Genomic DNA, 13,543 nt, shown 5'->3' with positions numbered 1-13,543 from the left:
ACAAAAAAGTGAGTCAAAATAATTCAGTAAATAGAAGTCAGCAACAATAAATTTTGACAATTAATGTTTTGATTACTTTTGAAGGAATTATAATATTACTGTGAGTGATGAAACGCTTTGCTACAATAATTATAGTCGACAAAAGTCTATGCTGAACCACAATATAATATAATATTATTGTAATGACTGAAATCTGATATATTAAATGAGTTCTCTCAAACTTGTATTTATAGACCATGAAGCCAACTAGTCATGACTATTTTCACCATTTAGAAGAGGGACGTACAAGAACCTTCAATCACCTTTTCTTTTCCTCTCTAAAATTATTATATAGCATGGATCTTCTATCATTGTTTCTCATATCTCTTTTGGTGATCGGGGTTAGTGGGGCTTCTCAACCCCGATCATTTTTTGTCTTTGGTGATTCTCTGGTTGATAATGGGAACAATAATTTTTTGGTTACTTATGCACGAGCTGACATGCCGCCTTATGGTATCGACACTCCATCACATGGTCCAAACGGCCGCTTCTCAAATGGCCGTAACATCCCTGACATCATCAGTTTCGTGTTTTTTCTTTCTCAGATAGTTACTTTCAACGTGTTTTTTCTTTCTCAGATAGTTACTTTCAACACCAGTATCTTAAATATTTGTTTATGATATATATACATGTGATAACTATGACAGGTGAGCATTTAGGATCTGAACCCGTATTACCGTATTTGAGTCCAGAAATGACGGAAGCAAAGCTTCTTAAGGGTGCAAACTTTGCGTCTGCAGGAGTAGGAATACTCAATGATACTGGATACCAATTTGTAAGTTAACCTCACCTCATATTTATTTGTAATAAATAAATTATAACTAGATTATCAGTACTACTAACTGCGTCATAACAGATTATTAATTATATGATTTCGAAAATTGAAACAAATAACATAACAAGCTGTTTTGTTATATTAAAAGTTTGATAACAACATTTAGATGCATGAATAATGTCATATACACATTAATTACCAGCACAAAAAATATTAAATTTATTGTATTTTTGTTATTAATGAGAAATTAGTATTATTATTACTAATGATTAAACATAAATTAGTTTGGTGTCGCGAGAGCTATTATTGGTCCAGGTGGTGCAACATTACTGGCCATACCAACTTTTTATTTATTTATTTATTGTTTTATCTCCGGCATTGTGACAAATGTAATTGAAATTTGTCACACCCCAACCTACGGCAAAAATGCCGGGGCGTGAGCTGATTGTCACAGCTCTCAAGGTTGCTATCATGCAATATTATAAATTTCAATATCTATTTAATAGATTCAAATACAATAAATATTCAATACAATATCCAAAATCAAACAAACACATATCATGGATCAAAAGTCTTGTTTATTTCTCTATCTTTATTCCTAAGTGATCTTCCAAAACTTAGAACTAACTTCAGGTCACACGATGACCTGCATATACGTTAAAAATAAAATAGTTTTGTCAACACAATGTTAAGTGAGCAACACACCAGTTTAAATGTTCATAAAGAAAATAAGTATTGGCAACAAGTTATTTGAGAATAACAAATTAACCAAATGAGCAGTATAACTGAGATGCCGAGAAGCACAAAGCCATAACGACTGGCATATGATCATACTATTCTGCGATTATGTTGGACCTCTCCGAATGCGAAAGCATATAAACACATAAACAAGTAAAGTATAAGTTGTTAACACATAAGACAAAGTTGTAGTTTTGTGTATAAGTATATATGAGAAATACAGTTTACGCATGCCCCCAAAACGTGGAAAACGAGTAAAATAGGGGAATGTGGTACTCACCTCGATAGACGAACAAAGGTGATTGAGATAATAAGAATGCGGGAAATCACACGTTGACAATAAAGCCTAAAAGGAACAAAGAGAAGTACGAATATGCTAAATACATGAACTAGATAGATTCATGAAAGCTCGATAAGTTAATATTAAATTAATATTATATCCCTTAAATATAAATATATAAAAATATTATATGAATAATTATTAGTTTGTTAATTCACTACTACAAAAAGAGGTATTTGCTACGGCCAATTTTATAGCAAATCCGTAGCAAAACATGGTTTGCTACGGGATTTGCCACGGATTTGGTCCGTGGGTACAAGTCTCGTAGCTAACTTATTTGCTACGAGTTTTTGCTACGGAATCGGAATTTTGCTATGATCTTAGATACCAAAATAAACATCGTTATTTTAGTTGCATTAGCTACAGATTTTGCTACAAAATTGTTGGCTACGGATTGTTAGCTACGAATTATTAGCTACAAAATTTTGCAACGTTTTTTTAGCTATGAACTTTTAGTTACGAAATTTTGCTACGATATATAACTACATAATTTTGCTATAGAATTTTTTAGCTACAGAAATTGCTACCGACTTCAGCAACGACTTTGGCTACGGGAATTGGCTATGGTTTTTGCTATGAAATTTAGCTACAAATTTGATTGAGTTTTGCTATGAATGTAGCTACATAGATTCCCATGCTTTCACAACAGATTTAACTACAATATTTTCTTAATATTCTTTCGAACTTTTCTCTATAAAAAATATATTCAAATTTTTGTACAATACCATACCAAAGATAAAAATAGCATAAAATATCCAAAATTACATACAATAAAAAACAAAATTTAGTTTTGCAATATCAACCCATATATGTAAAAATATTTCTAGCTGGTTTCATGATAACAGCTAAAGTTTCTCATTTATTTGAGCATATAATCTCTCATTTTCTTCAATTTTCTTCAACATAACATTTTTTTTCTGCTTTTCGTTCCAACCCGCTCTATATTCTCGTTCCAACTCAACTATCTTTTCGTTCCAACTCCGCTCTTTATCATGTGCAGCTCTACTAGGATTGAGCTCCCGAGACTCAACTCCACAATCACTGCGTCTCCATGCACCACAGAATCAACTACCAACATCATGAACACCACCGCTACCACAATTATCTTTACTACCATTCATAATGTATATACCGGCACCCTACGTACAAATAAAATTATAATATGTTAAAAAAATTAGCATTCGATGATATACAAATTGCATTATATTATATATATTAATATGAAAAATCAACATATATATATATCGGAAAACTATAAAACATAACTAAACAACGACATTTATAATTAGTCATACATTTAAATCGAACAAAAACAAACACACCTCGTGAAGTTGGAGCAACTCATAGAAAGTGCACCTGAAAAGCACAGTAAAACAAAAAAACCATGTGTCATTTTACTAATATTGAACCTTATGATGAGAGATCTAATATTTATGTTTGTGACTAAGAAAAACTTAAAAACAAATTATGTAAGTTGTCATATCCTATACAACGAATCAATATCAAAAGTCGTCGAGAAAGTAATAGCCAAACAAATAAATCGAAACCGTTATATCAAAAAAGGCATACAACATAATCAAAGAAACCCGTCAATTCAATAAGTTTATAAACAACAACAAAAAGTAAATGTAATAACTCACAATGCAACAAGTTTGACCCGATTACCTGTTGATGATTATAGTAATGTCACAAGTGAAAAGTAGTTCTAACATGTTTCATACATCATGTATTGGCCAAATAAACAAACATCTCATCACAAAACACATGAGCAGATTCAGAATTCACAAGACAGATTTTAGCATGCAAATGTGTGTTTTATTACCTTAGGAAATCATGAAAATAAATTATGAAAATTTTAAAACAGTAACAAAAATGGACTAGGTTTCTCAAACTATTTTTATTATAATTTTATCTTACATACAAAAACGAAAACAATTCAATCACTACAGATAGGTACAAAGAGTTCATCAGATTGCGTAACAAAACGTGTTGACTTGGTTAAGCCACAATACTAATCCAAATCAAGCAAGACCAATTGGATTAAAATCTTAACTCAAAAGGTGAAGTTCCAGAAGTAGAACAAGCCCATTTTGACTTTTCAAAAAAGAGTTATGATGTCGGAAATACAGACAAGATCTCGAATCCCAGCATCAGCTTTGACACATGTTTTTGTAAAATCATAAAAACCATTCAAAACTCGTCCAAAAATTACAAATAGTAACTTTCTGGAAACTAGACTCAAATTAGAACATCATGATAACAAGAAAAGATCTAAAAAAATAAATTATCATCGAGTTAGAGACCAAATAATAAACGAGAACAAATCTGTCAGTTAATTGCTGTCATCAAACCTCAAACCCTAACATGTTTATGTCATCTCTAAGGTTCTAATTCATCAATTAACATCATAATCATCCATATTACAAAGATTTAACATCTAAGTTTGTACAATAACTAATCAAAAACATGAAATCAATGCATAAAACTTACCATCTAGTTTTAGGAATGATGAGAATCACTCATATGCAACACCAATTGCAAGAATTGAAATTGCTTATGGTTTGTTGGTGGTTTGAGATCGTGAAAAGGGATGGAGGCAGAAGTATCGATTGTGGGAGGGGAACTAGGGTTGGGATTTTGTTTTAATGTTATTTTAATCATCATTTACAATAATAGTCCCTTATTAAACAAGTTTTGACTAAAATGAGCAATTTTAACACCAAGTTGGGTCATAACAAAACATTATGAATAAAATACTAAGGCAAGAAATAAAATATAGCCTCGTTGGTATTTTTGTTAAAGATATTTTATAAAAGCCGAACACGTACAACTTACACGTAATGGATTGTAATTTCATGAAATAAGCTATGAACTAAACACATAATCACTTGACATGTAATTCACATAGCTAAATTTATAAACATATGTTCGAGATATTATTTTCATATTTCACCAACATTCGGGGTCAGATTCACGTGATTCGGTAATTCCTGAATTACCGCTATGTGTATGTATGTGCAATAACCGGCACACTTAATTAATCCTAACTAAGTGAAACACATGAATGAATGTTTGAGATAATGGAGTTTGCATTAACGGCACTAAATCCTAAACATAAATGAGTAAGCCACAACAAATAACAAAATAATAATTAAAATAAAAAGGACAAAACACCGAACATTGTGGCGACGAACCAACGCGATTTCAGTCGGTATCAATAGTATCTGCAATAATGTTTATTTTGTGAGGTTTTAAATATTTATTTTCTGATTTTACTATGGATATTGCTACCGTTTTTTTGAAATCATTTATATAATACGTGTTTTCTAAAGTTTTCTGTGGATTTTACTACTGACTTTATGAAGTTATTTTCATAATACATATTTTCTCAAGTTTGGAATGGATTTTGCTACCAATTTTTGAAGTCGTTTACATAATACTTATTTTCTCATATTTGCTATGAGTTTTGCTACCGTCTTTATGGAATCATTTTTAAGATACTTATTTTTTAAAGTTTTTTACGGATTTTGCTAAGATTTTTTTTGCAACAAAATATTCGTAGCAAAATATGTCTCTAACTAATCCGTAGCTAATCGTAACAAAAATTGCGACCGATATTTTATGTAGCAAAAATCCACAGTAAATGCCATATAAATTAGTTTTTTCTATTATAGAATTAACGGTTCTTGTTCGTTACGCAGTTATGGTAAAAATGATATATTTCTTTTTAAAGCATTCTAACCTATTTTTTTTATCATTTTATCACTAAGCATGTCAACTTGTTTTAAAGTATTCAAACGCAGGTTTACAATAATAGTTGTTGACAAAGGTCTATGTTATTTTGCTACGTTACAGATTTCGGAAAATTAGTTTTAAATTTGTTTTCTTTTCCTACCATTTTGAAATGAATTTTATGTTACTTTTTTTATTTTCCCAAATTTGCTACGAATTTTACTAAACTTTTTGTTATAAAGTTTTAAATATTAATTTTTTTATTTTGCTACGCATTTTTGATACCGGTCTTTTTGGAATCATTTTTGTGATACTTATTTTCACAAATTTGCTATGGATTTTGCTACCAATTTTTAAGATTTCAGTTTTTATAATACTTATTTCTCAAGTTTGCTACGGATTTTGCTACCGATTTTATGAACTAATTTTTATAATATTTATTATCTCAAGTTTGCTACGGATTTTGCTACGAGTGTTTTCTTGCAACGTAATATTCGTAGCAATATCGTAGCAAAATGTGTCCCTAGCTAATTTGTAGCTAATTCGTAGCAAAAATTGCTACCGATTTTTTTTCGTAGCAAAAAATCGGTGGCAAATACCTCTTTATGTAGTAGTGATTGTACATAAAGTATATAAAAATAAATCAAATATTTAAAAATAAATATTGTTAGTTTGTTATATTATAAATATATTTATAATTAAAGTTTGCTTATAATATATATATTAAAACATAAACATTAGTTACGGACGGAAGTTGTGAGAAAACACAAGCTTTATAGGGTTGGTTCTTAATAAAATAGCTTTTTTTATTATTAATATTTATAATATACTTAATAAAATGTTTAAAATAAAAATCACAAATAATACTGAAAAATCAGGGTGGCAGTGTCTCGAACCCGCGACCTGTTCCCCATAAGTTATATGAACTAACCAGCTGGTCTTAACTAGTACATGCAATATAACCCAGATCTGGAAATTTATAAACAGACTCAGTTCAAGCAGCTTTTGAATATAAACCCTAACAATCAATTTGATTAATCCCATTACAATTAATCAAATTAATCATAGGTCTTTTGTTAAGCTTGTTAACATGATCAAATCCATGTATAACAATTACCTTAACTCGCTTTGATTGATGGTGAACGAGATCCAACATATGCCGGCCAGAAAAATTAATACAATTAAAGATAGAGTTATGGTTGGCGATGGTGAGAAGATGCTGAGTGTGAATTTAATTGTGATTATATGCTCGTTTATATATAAAATAGATTTTAGGGTTACGGTTTTGATAATACGGGATAACGATGAACTATTTGCATCTAATTAACACGTTTTCATCGTTTATTAGACCGTGGATGAGATTATTATGATAACTACGTGATTAAGATAACAAATTTCAAAGTTCAAATTGGGTTTCGGGTTGCGAAATGGATGAAACGGGTCGGATTCAAAGGTTTGGTTAATGGATACCCAGATGTAACGTATGGGTTATAACATGATTTACAGTTTAAGTCCCTGGTGTTTGAGGATGGTAACAAAATGGATAAAAGATTTTATTTTGGGTTATTGTTGCCAAAGTAAGAAAGTTATAGTTTATAATATATAATTACTTAAATAATAATTAATTTTCTTGATAAATGCAGTATAGTTTTCCAAACATTGAAATGGGTCGGGTTTCATTTAAAGATGTAGTTTTCGAAAGTCCGAGTTGTTACAAAATCGACCGAACTCGCGTTGACTCACCGTTGTAGCGCTTTAGACCGAAAACACTCAGGTTTTACAAAGGCCCGGGTTTTACCGACTCTCCGCTGCAACACCAGATTTTTATTGACAGAATAAACGTTGTTTTAAATATTTAAATTTTTTATATATTAGTTTGACGAATTTATTTTTTGGGTTTAATTCTAGTACTGTTACGAACATAACTGATACCGATCAAATACGTGTCTACTCACCGCCTCATCGCTCGGGTTTTTACCATTTACCGACCGAATAAATGTTCTAAATATATGCTTTACATGTTAATTTGACGATTTTAATTTTTGGGATTTAACACTTAGGTTTTACCAAGTTTGTTTATACCGTAACCAATGTAACATATACTAACTGAATTGGAATCCACTCGACGTCGTAATGCTCATGTTTTACCTACTCCTGAGTTTTATTTACCGAATAAACACCGTTTTAAGTATTTTATATGCTAGTTCGACAAATTTACTTTTTGGGTTTAATGATGGTATTGTTACGAACTTAATTGATACCAACTGAATTCACATTGATGCACTGCTGAAACGCGGCAGGTACGACAACAGATCCCAGCTAGTTACAAATAAAACTGAACTAAAATAAATCTTATTTATTTTTATTAAGATACAAGTTAGACAAAAAAATCTTTAAAAAAAATAGCATAGTGATAAATAGGTTAAAACGGAGTGTATGAAGAAGCTCATTTCTCCGGTTCAAGGATATAATTGGTCGTGATGTCAACCTGATTGTAAATTATATTTCATATCCAGTCTAATATCTATTGGTCATTGGGAACTTGATTTCTTATTACCCGTTGGGTTTATGGGTTAATTTTGTCGCAAGTTTGGAATTCACCATTTAACTACTGACGTGGTTAAAAAGTATACCCATTGAAATTTTCATGATATGAACCCGATCTTAACTGAATTACTATATAAAGTACATTAACCCTAACAAATCCCTATTTTAAATGATTTCATGTTTAGTTGAGTAATACAATTTTAATGTTATTATTATGGTAAGGTTTAAACCTTGAACATTTCAAAACTGATCAAGTATCAATTTAGACATGGAAATTGCACATTTGGGTAACCTGATCTTGTAGTGATGAACATTAGTGGCATCTACTTGATAACCTTGCCCTAGAGTACAACACTCCTGTATGAAAATTGCCTTTATCATTAACAAAAACATTTTAGTTAGGAAATTCATTCTTATATGTTGAGAGCAAAACTTTAGTTTCCAACCCTCTTTACATTTTTATGGGTATTAAATTCGTGTTTTATTTTTTTTAAATTGTATAAATGGAATCTATCTAGCATGTAGCAAAATAATTAATAATCGACTGGACTGTGTGCAGGCAAACGTGCTTCGGGTGGCTGTGCAAATACAGTACTTCAGAGAGTATCAACAAAGAATAAGTAAAATAGTAGGTGAAAAACAAGCAAGGGAGCTTGTAAACAAAGGTTTGGTCCTCGTATCACTAGGTGGCAATGATTTTGTGAACAACTATTATTTGACTAGTTTCTCCGCAAGGCGCCAACAATATAATCTTCCTGATTATGTTTCCCTCCTCATATCGGAGTATCGCAAGATTATGATGGTAAGCTTTTATATATTCATTAATTAGTTTAAAAGGATCATATGCAATGTGCATGTCAAAACCACTAAATGTTTTTCATAGTTATTTTATTTACGATATTCACTACTGAATTAAATGCTTTTAACATCTTGCATTAAGCTATTAAATATATATATATTTAGAATTGTAAATTGTAGATGTTTGAATAGAAAACATTAAATTCAAATGATCAACTTTGATTCAAATTATAGAATAACTTATTCTAAATTTTAATCTTTCTGTTTATATTGTATTCTTTTACTTCTATAAAATAGTGAAAATATGTTTTTCTTGGTATATTTAATGAAAGAAGGTAATGTGTATAGGACAAACACTTATAACCAGTCAGCACTCCAGTCATGCTTACATAGTTATACTACTCTTTTTTTCTCTATTGTGTTAGTAATCACACTACTGTTAAAAAAAATTAATTTTATATAAATATAGAAGCAATATAATTCATTATTTTTTTATCAAAACATCTATCTATCTTAATCTATATATATATATATATATATATATATATATATAATGGATCTTGCGAGAAGTGATATTACAGCGAGAAGTGCGAGAAGTTAATGTATAACTCCATTAATTCCTAATTTGACTCCCTTTCATATGATGTTACATACATATATGTAGGTTGATTGTATTTATGTCTTAATTACACATTCAAACCTACCTACAAACATATAAATGTACCGAGCCACATTCAAATATATGTACCTACACACATACAAACATACATACACATATACGAACATACGTACACATATACAAACATACGTACCTACACACATACATATGCACCTACACAACGCACCTACACATAAGAAATGGAGTGAAACTAGTGATTAATGGAGTTACACCTTCACTTCTCGAACTTCTCGCTGTAAAAAAAACTTCTGAAATGATCCAATACCTATATATATATATATATAAACGAAACCTCTCTATTTTCTCTCAAGCCACCAGATTGTTTAATTTGTAAATGGTGGTTTCTCATGCATTTGACCCGAATTCACAGGTATGGGTCTCATCAAACCCAGATAGCCATTAAACGTGTTATAAAAAGTCTCACCAAATATTTGCCATAAAAATCTTATAAAATAGGGATAAAATATAATTAATATCCAGTTTTCTTTAAAAAAAATATATTATTTATAATTATGAAACAATTTTAGAGTAAAAAAATATAAGCGGGTCATGGGTCTCATATAACCCATATAGCTTTTAAACGGGTTATAACATCTCATTTATTTGTGAAACCCTTTCATCATCAAACCGTAAGTATATTATTAATTTTCTTACAATAAATAAAATGAAAGTACAATAAAAATATATTAATATTAGAAACATAAAATGTAAACAAACCTCGTAATCAAACATTAATTTAATTTCTCAATATAGATTTAGTTACACGATTCTTTTTTCTTTTAAGTTTAACTTATAATATCACAAAATAAGATCCAAATTATGACAAATGAATATAAACTAATAAATATAAAAATTAAGTAGATAATTTATTCAACGTTTCATTAAAAAATGAACAAACCCAACATAAATTAATCAAAGTAGTTTCAAGTATAGTATTAACTTTTCATAATAAATAAACTAAAAAAATCACAATATTAGAAACGGAAATTTTAAACAATCCCCTATAATACGGGGGACAAAAACTAGTAATATATATAAACAAATCATTTAAAAGCTCTCTGGTTGATCCTCACCTTCTATCAAGCCACCAGATTGCATTATTTGTAAATAGAGGCTTTTTGTGCATTTGATCCGAATTCACGAGTATGGGTCTTACCAAACCCATATAGTCCTTAAACGGGTTATAACATCTCATTAACTTAAAAATTAATCTCACAAAATTATTGATGTGAAAATCTTATAAAATAGGAATATACTAAAAATTAATATATGATTTTTTAAAAAAAAGATATTATTTATAATTAAAAAACAATCTTATTGTAAAGAAAATAAGCGGGTCTTAGGTCTCATCAAACACATCATCATCATCATCATCATCGTACTTAGTATATCCCACCAATAGCAAAACTATGGTAGGGTGGTAAGATGTAGACAACCTTACATCTACCCCATAGGGATAGAGAGACTGGGTCTCATCAAACACATACAACTTTTAAACTGAGTTATAACATCTTAGTTATTTGTGGAACCCTTTTATCATCAAACTCTAAGTATATATTATTAACTTCCTTACAATAGATAAAATTAAACTCCAAAAAAATACATAAATATTAAAAACGAATAATGCAAAACAACCCTGTAATACGAGAGATAAAAACTAGTTTAACTAATATATATACAAAAGTCTTTTTATTTACCGAATATTGTTGAAAAGCACAAACTAAATATATTTTTGGAATTACTACATGTTTAGAGTAAAAGTAACTGAAATGAAAAATAAAAGTTCAATCAACCAACAATCCATATTTACTTGAAACAGACAATTAAAATTTAGATAACATAAAATAATAATAACATATATGTGGAGGTCTTGCCAACATTAGAGAGGTTTATTATTTATTTTGTTACCACTTTCACTTAATATATTCTAGAATATATATTTTTTTATTGTTTTACAATAACCTTAAACACCCAGATTAGAATGCAATATACTCTACTTATCAATGATCATAACAGTAAATGCTTAACAGAATTAATGCTAGATCGAACATGTTAAATTAGTATGTGTGTCAAACGACATACGTATTACATATATATTGATTTATTCTGTGTTAGAAAATATTTAGAGACCTTACTGATTATGATAGAGACGGTACGGTTAAAACTAACAATCACTTTTAACAGAATTTGTATGAGAGTGGAGTTAGAAGGGTAATTCTAATGGGTACTGGATCACTGGGCTGTGCACCAGCAGAGATGGCTCTACACAGTTCAAATGGTGAATGTGCCGGCGAGCTTCAGGCTGCATCAGAGTTGTTTGAACCACAACTTGTCCAATTGGTTCAAGAGGTTAATGCTAAACTTGGCGATCATGTTTTCATCGCAGCCAACACCAAACTGATGCATAATAATATCATCACCAATCCTCAAGCATTTGGTAATTAAGAACGTCGTGACATTTTTATCTTAACTAATTGTTATTCAGTTTTAATCTACTTTTTTGATCGTTTAATTGATTATGCATGCAGGATTTGAAAACTCAAATACAGCATGTTGTGGACAAGGACCGTTCAACGGCTTGGGCTTATGCACTCCGTGGTCGATGTTGTGTGACAACAGAGACAAGTTTGTCTTTTGGGATGCCTTCCACCCGACAAAAAGAGCGAGTAGATATATCGTGGAACAGATGATGAATGGTGCTGACGAGTACATGAGACCCATGAACATAAGCACCATAATGCATCTAGACTCCAACATGTAATATATATGTTGATTTGAAGCTCATATGCATCTTCTTGAAAGCTACAATTGTTGTGAGTTTAAATCTATGGTCAATTAAATGAATTAGCTTGGATGTGCTTTCTTGGATTATTCTAAGTGTAGACGGTGTAGCAGTCGGGATTAGAAACTGTGAAATCGCCCAAACCGCTCATCAGTTTGGTTTTGCTGCTGGTTTTTACTTTAGCTTTAGGTCGCCTGGTTCCAAAATTTTAAAACCGCAATGAAGGTTTGCAGAGCCGTCTTCGATAATTTAAATGCCTTGGACAAGCCGAAATAAAAAGACCCGTAGGTCCTAACGAGTAATGAAATAAAAAGGCCCGTAGGCTCAATATCTCAAATGGTTTATGGGTAAAAAAATGATTGGACCCAATATCTAATAAGAGGATTAAGATTTATACATATTTTATAATTTTTTTAATCTATATCTTATATTAGTTTTATTTATAATTAAATTGTGGTAAGTCATAACAATAACTTATTATACATCATCTTCATATGCTTTATTAATTGGTTAATCTAATTAAAATGGGTAGTCAAGAATAAATTGTGATTAAGAACTTAATATAAAAATTGTAAGTTATTTTTTGTTTATAAATTTTATTTAATTTGGAAAAAACTTAGACTCTCATGGCTATTGATATTGTTTGGGAAGAAACAACTTATGAAAGAGTTGTTGAAACAACTGATGACACAATTGTTGATATAACTAAAAAGGTAGAACCGGAATTGAATGTGCGAGCTGATGCTTACATTAAAAATTGATCCAACAACTGAGAATACACTAATGTTAAAACTATCAAGGGAGGCTCGGAGGGTGTGCGAGCCATACCATCGGTCAGGACACAAAATTTTTGGGGACACAAACTTTTTTTATACATAATACATATATATGTTTTTTGGTGTTAAAAATAAGGTTATTTGCAATGGTTTATGAGATAATGACATGCTCATAATGGTTTCTGCTTATAATAAGTCGGTCGATAAAAGTTTTATCCATGTACGCTAGCGAATAAAAACTTTTCGTTAAGGCCTACGAGCCTTTTTATTTTGACTCGGTCGAGGTATTTTAAATTCTCGAAGACGACCCTGAAAACTGCCTTAATTGTTGCATCTT

General features: G+C 30.3%; 1 protein-coding gene across 1 annotated transcript; it reads left to right on the top strand.

Annotated features, from left to right (window-relative positions):
• On the top strand, positions 1–12,548 carry LOC143591037 (GDSL esterase/lipase At5g33370-like). The gene is made up of 5 exons (XM_077071358.1): positions 1–561; positions 687–814; positions 8,731–8,973; positions 11,833–12,085; positions 12,177–12,548. The coding sequence occupies exons 1-5, from the start codon at positions 237–239 to the stop codon at positions 12,407–12,409; spliced, it is 1,182 nt and encodes a 393-aa protein (XP_076927473.1). The 5' UTR covers positions 1–236; the 3' UTR covers positions 12,410–12,548.
• Positions 12,549–13,543: the final 995 nt, after the last annotated feature.

This window comes from Bidens hawaiensis, unplaced genomic scaffold, assembly GCF_021521415.1.
Source record: "Bidens hawaiensis isolate Kalapana, Puna unplaced genomic scaffold, B.hawaiensis_p1.1 tig00039149_1, whole genome shotgun sequence".
NCBI lineage: Eukaryota > Viridiplantae > Streptophyta > Magnoliopsida > Asterales > Asteraceae > Bidens > Bidens hawaiensis.
This window is presented reverse-complemented; position numbering and strand designations above follow the sequence as displayed.

Excerpts from the sequence above, each read along its gene's own strand:
- LOC143591037 (XM_077071358.1), top strand. The coding sequence starts at position 237 with ATGAAGCCAACTAGTCATGACTATTTTCACCATTTAGAAGAGGGACGT. Across the intron at positions 562-686 it reads TAACATCCCTGACATCATCA|GTGAGCATTTAGGATCTGAA; the intron begins GTTTCGTGTTTT and ends TAACTATGACAG. Across the intron at positions 8,974-11,832 it reads AGTATCGCAAGATTATGATG|AATTTGTATGAGAGTGGAGT; the intron begins GTAAGCTTTTAT and ends CACTTTTAACAG.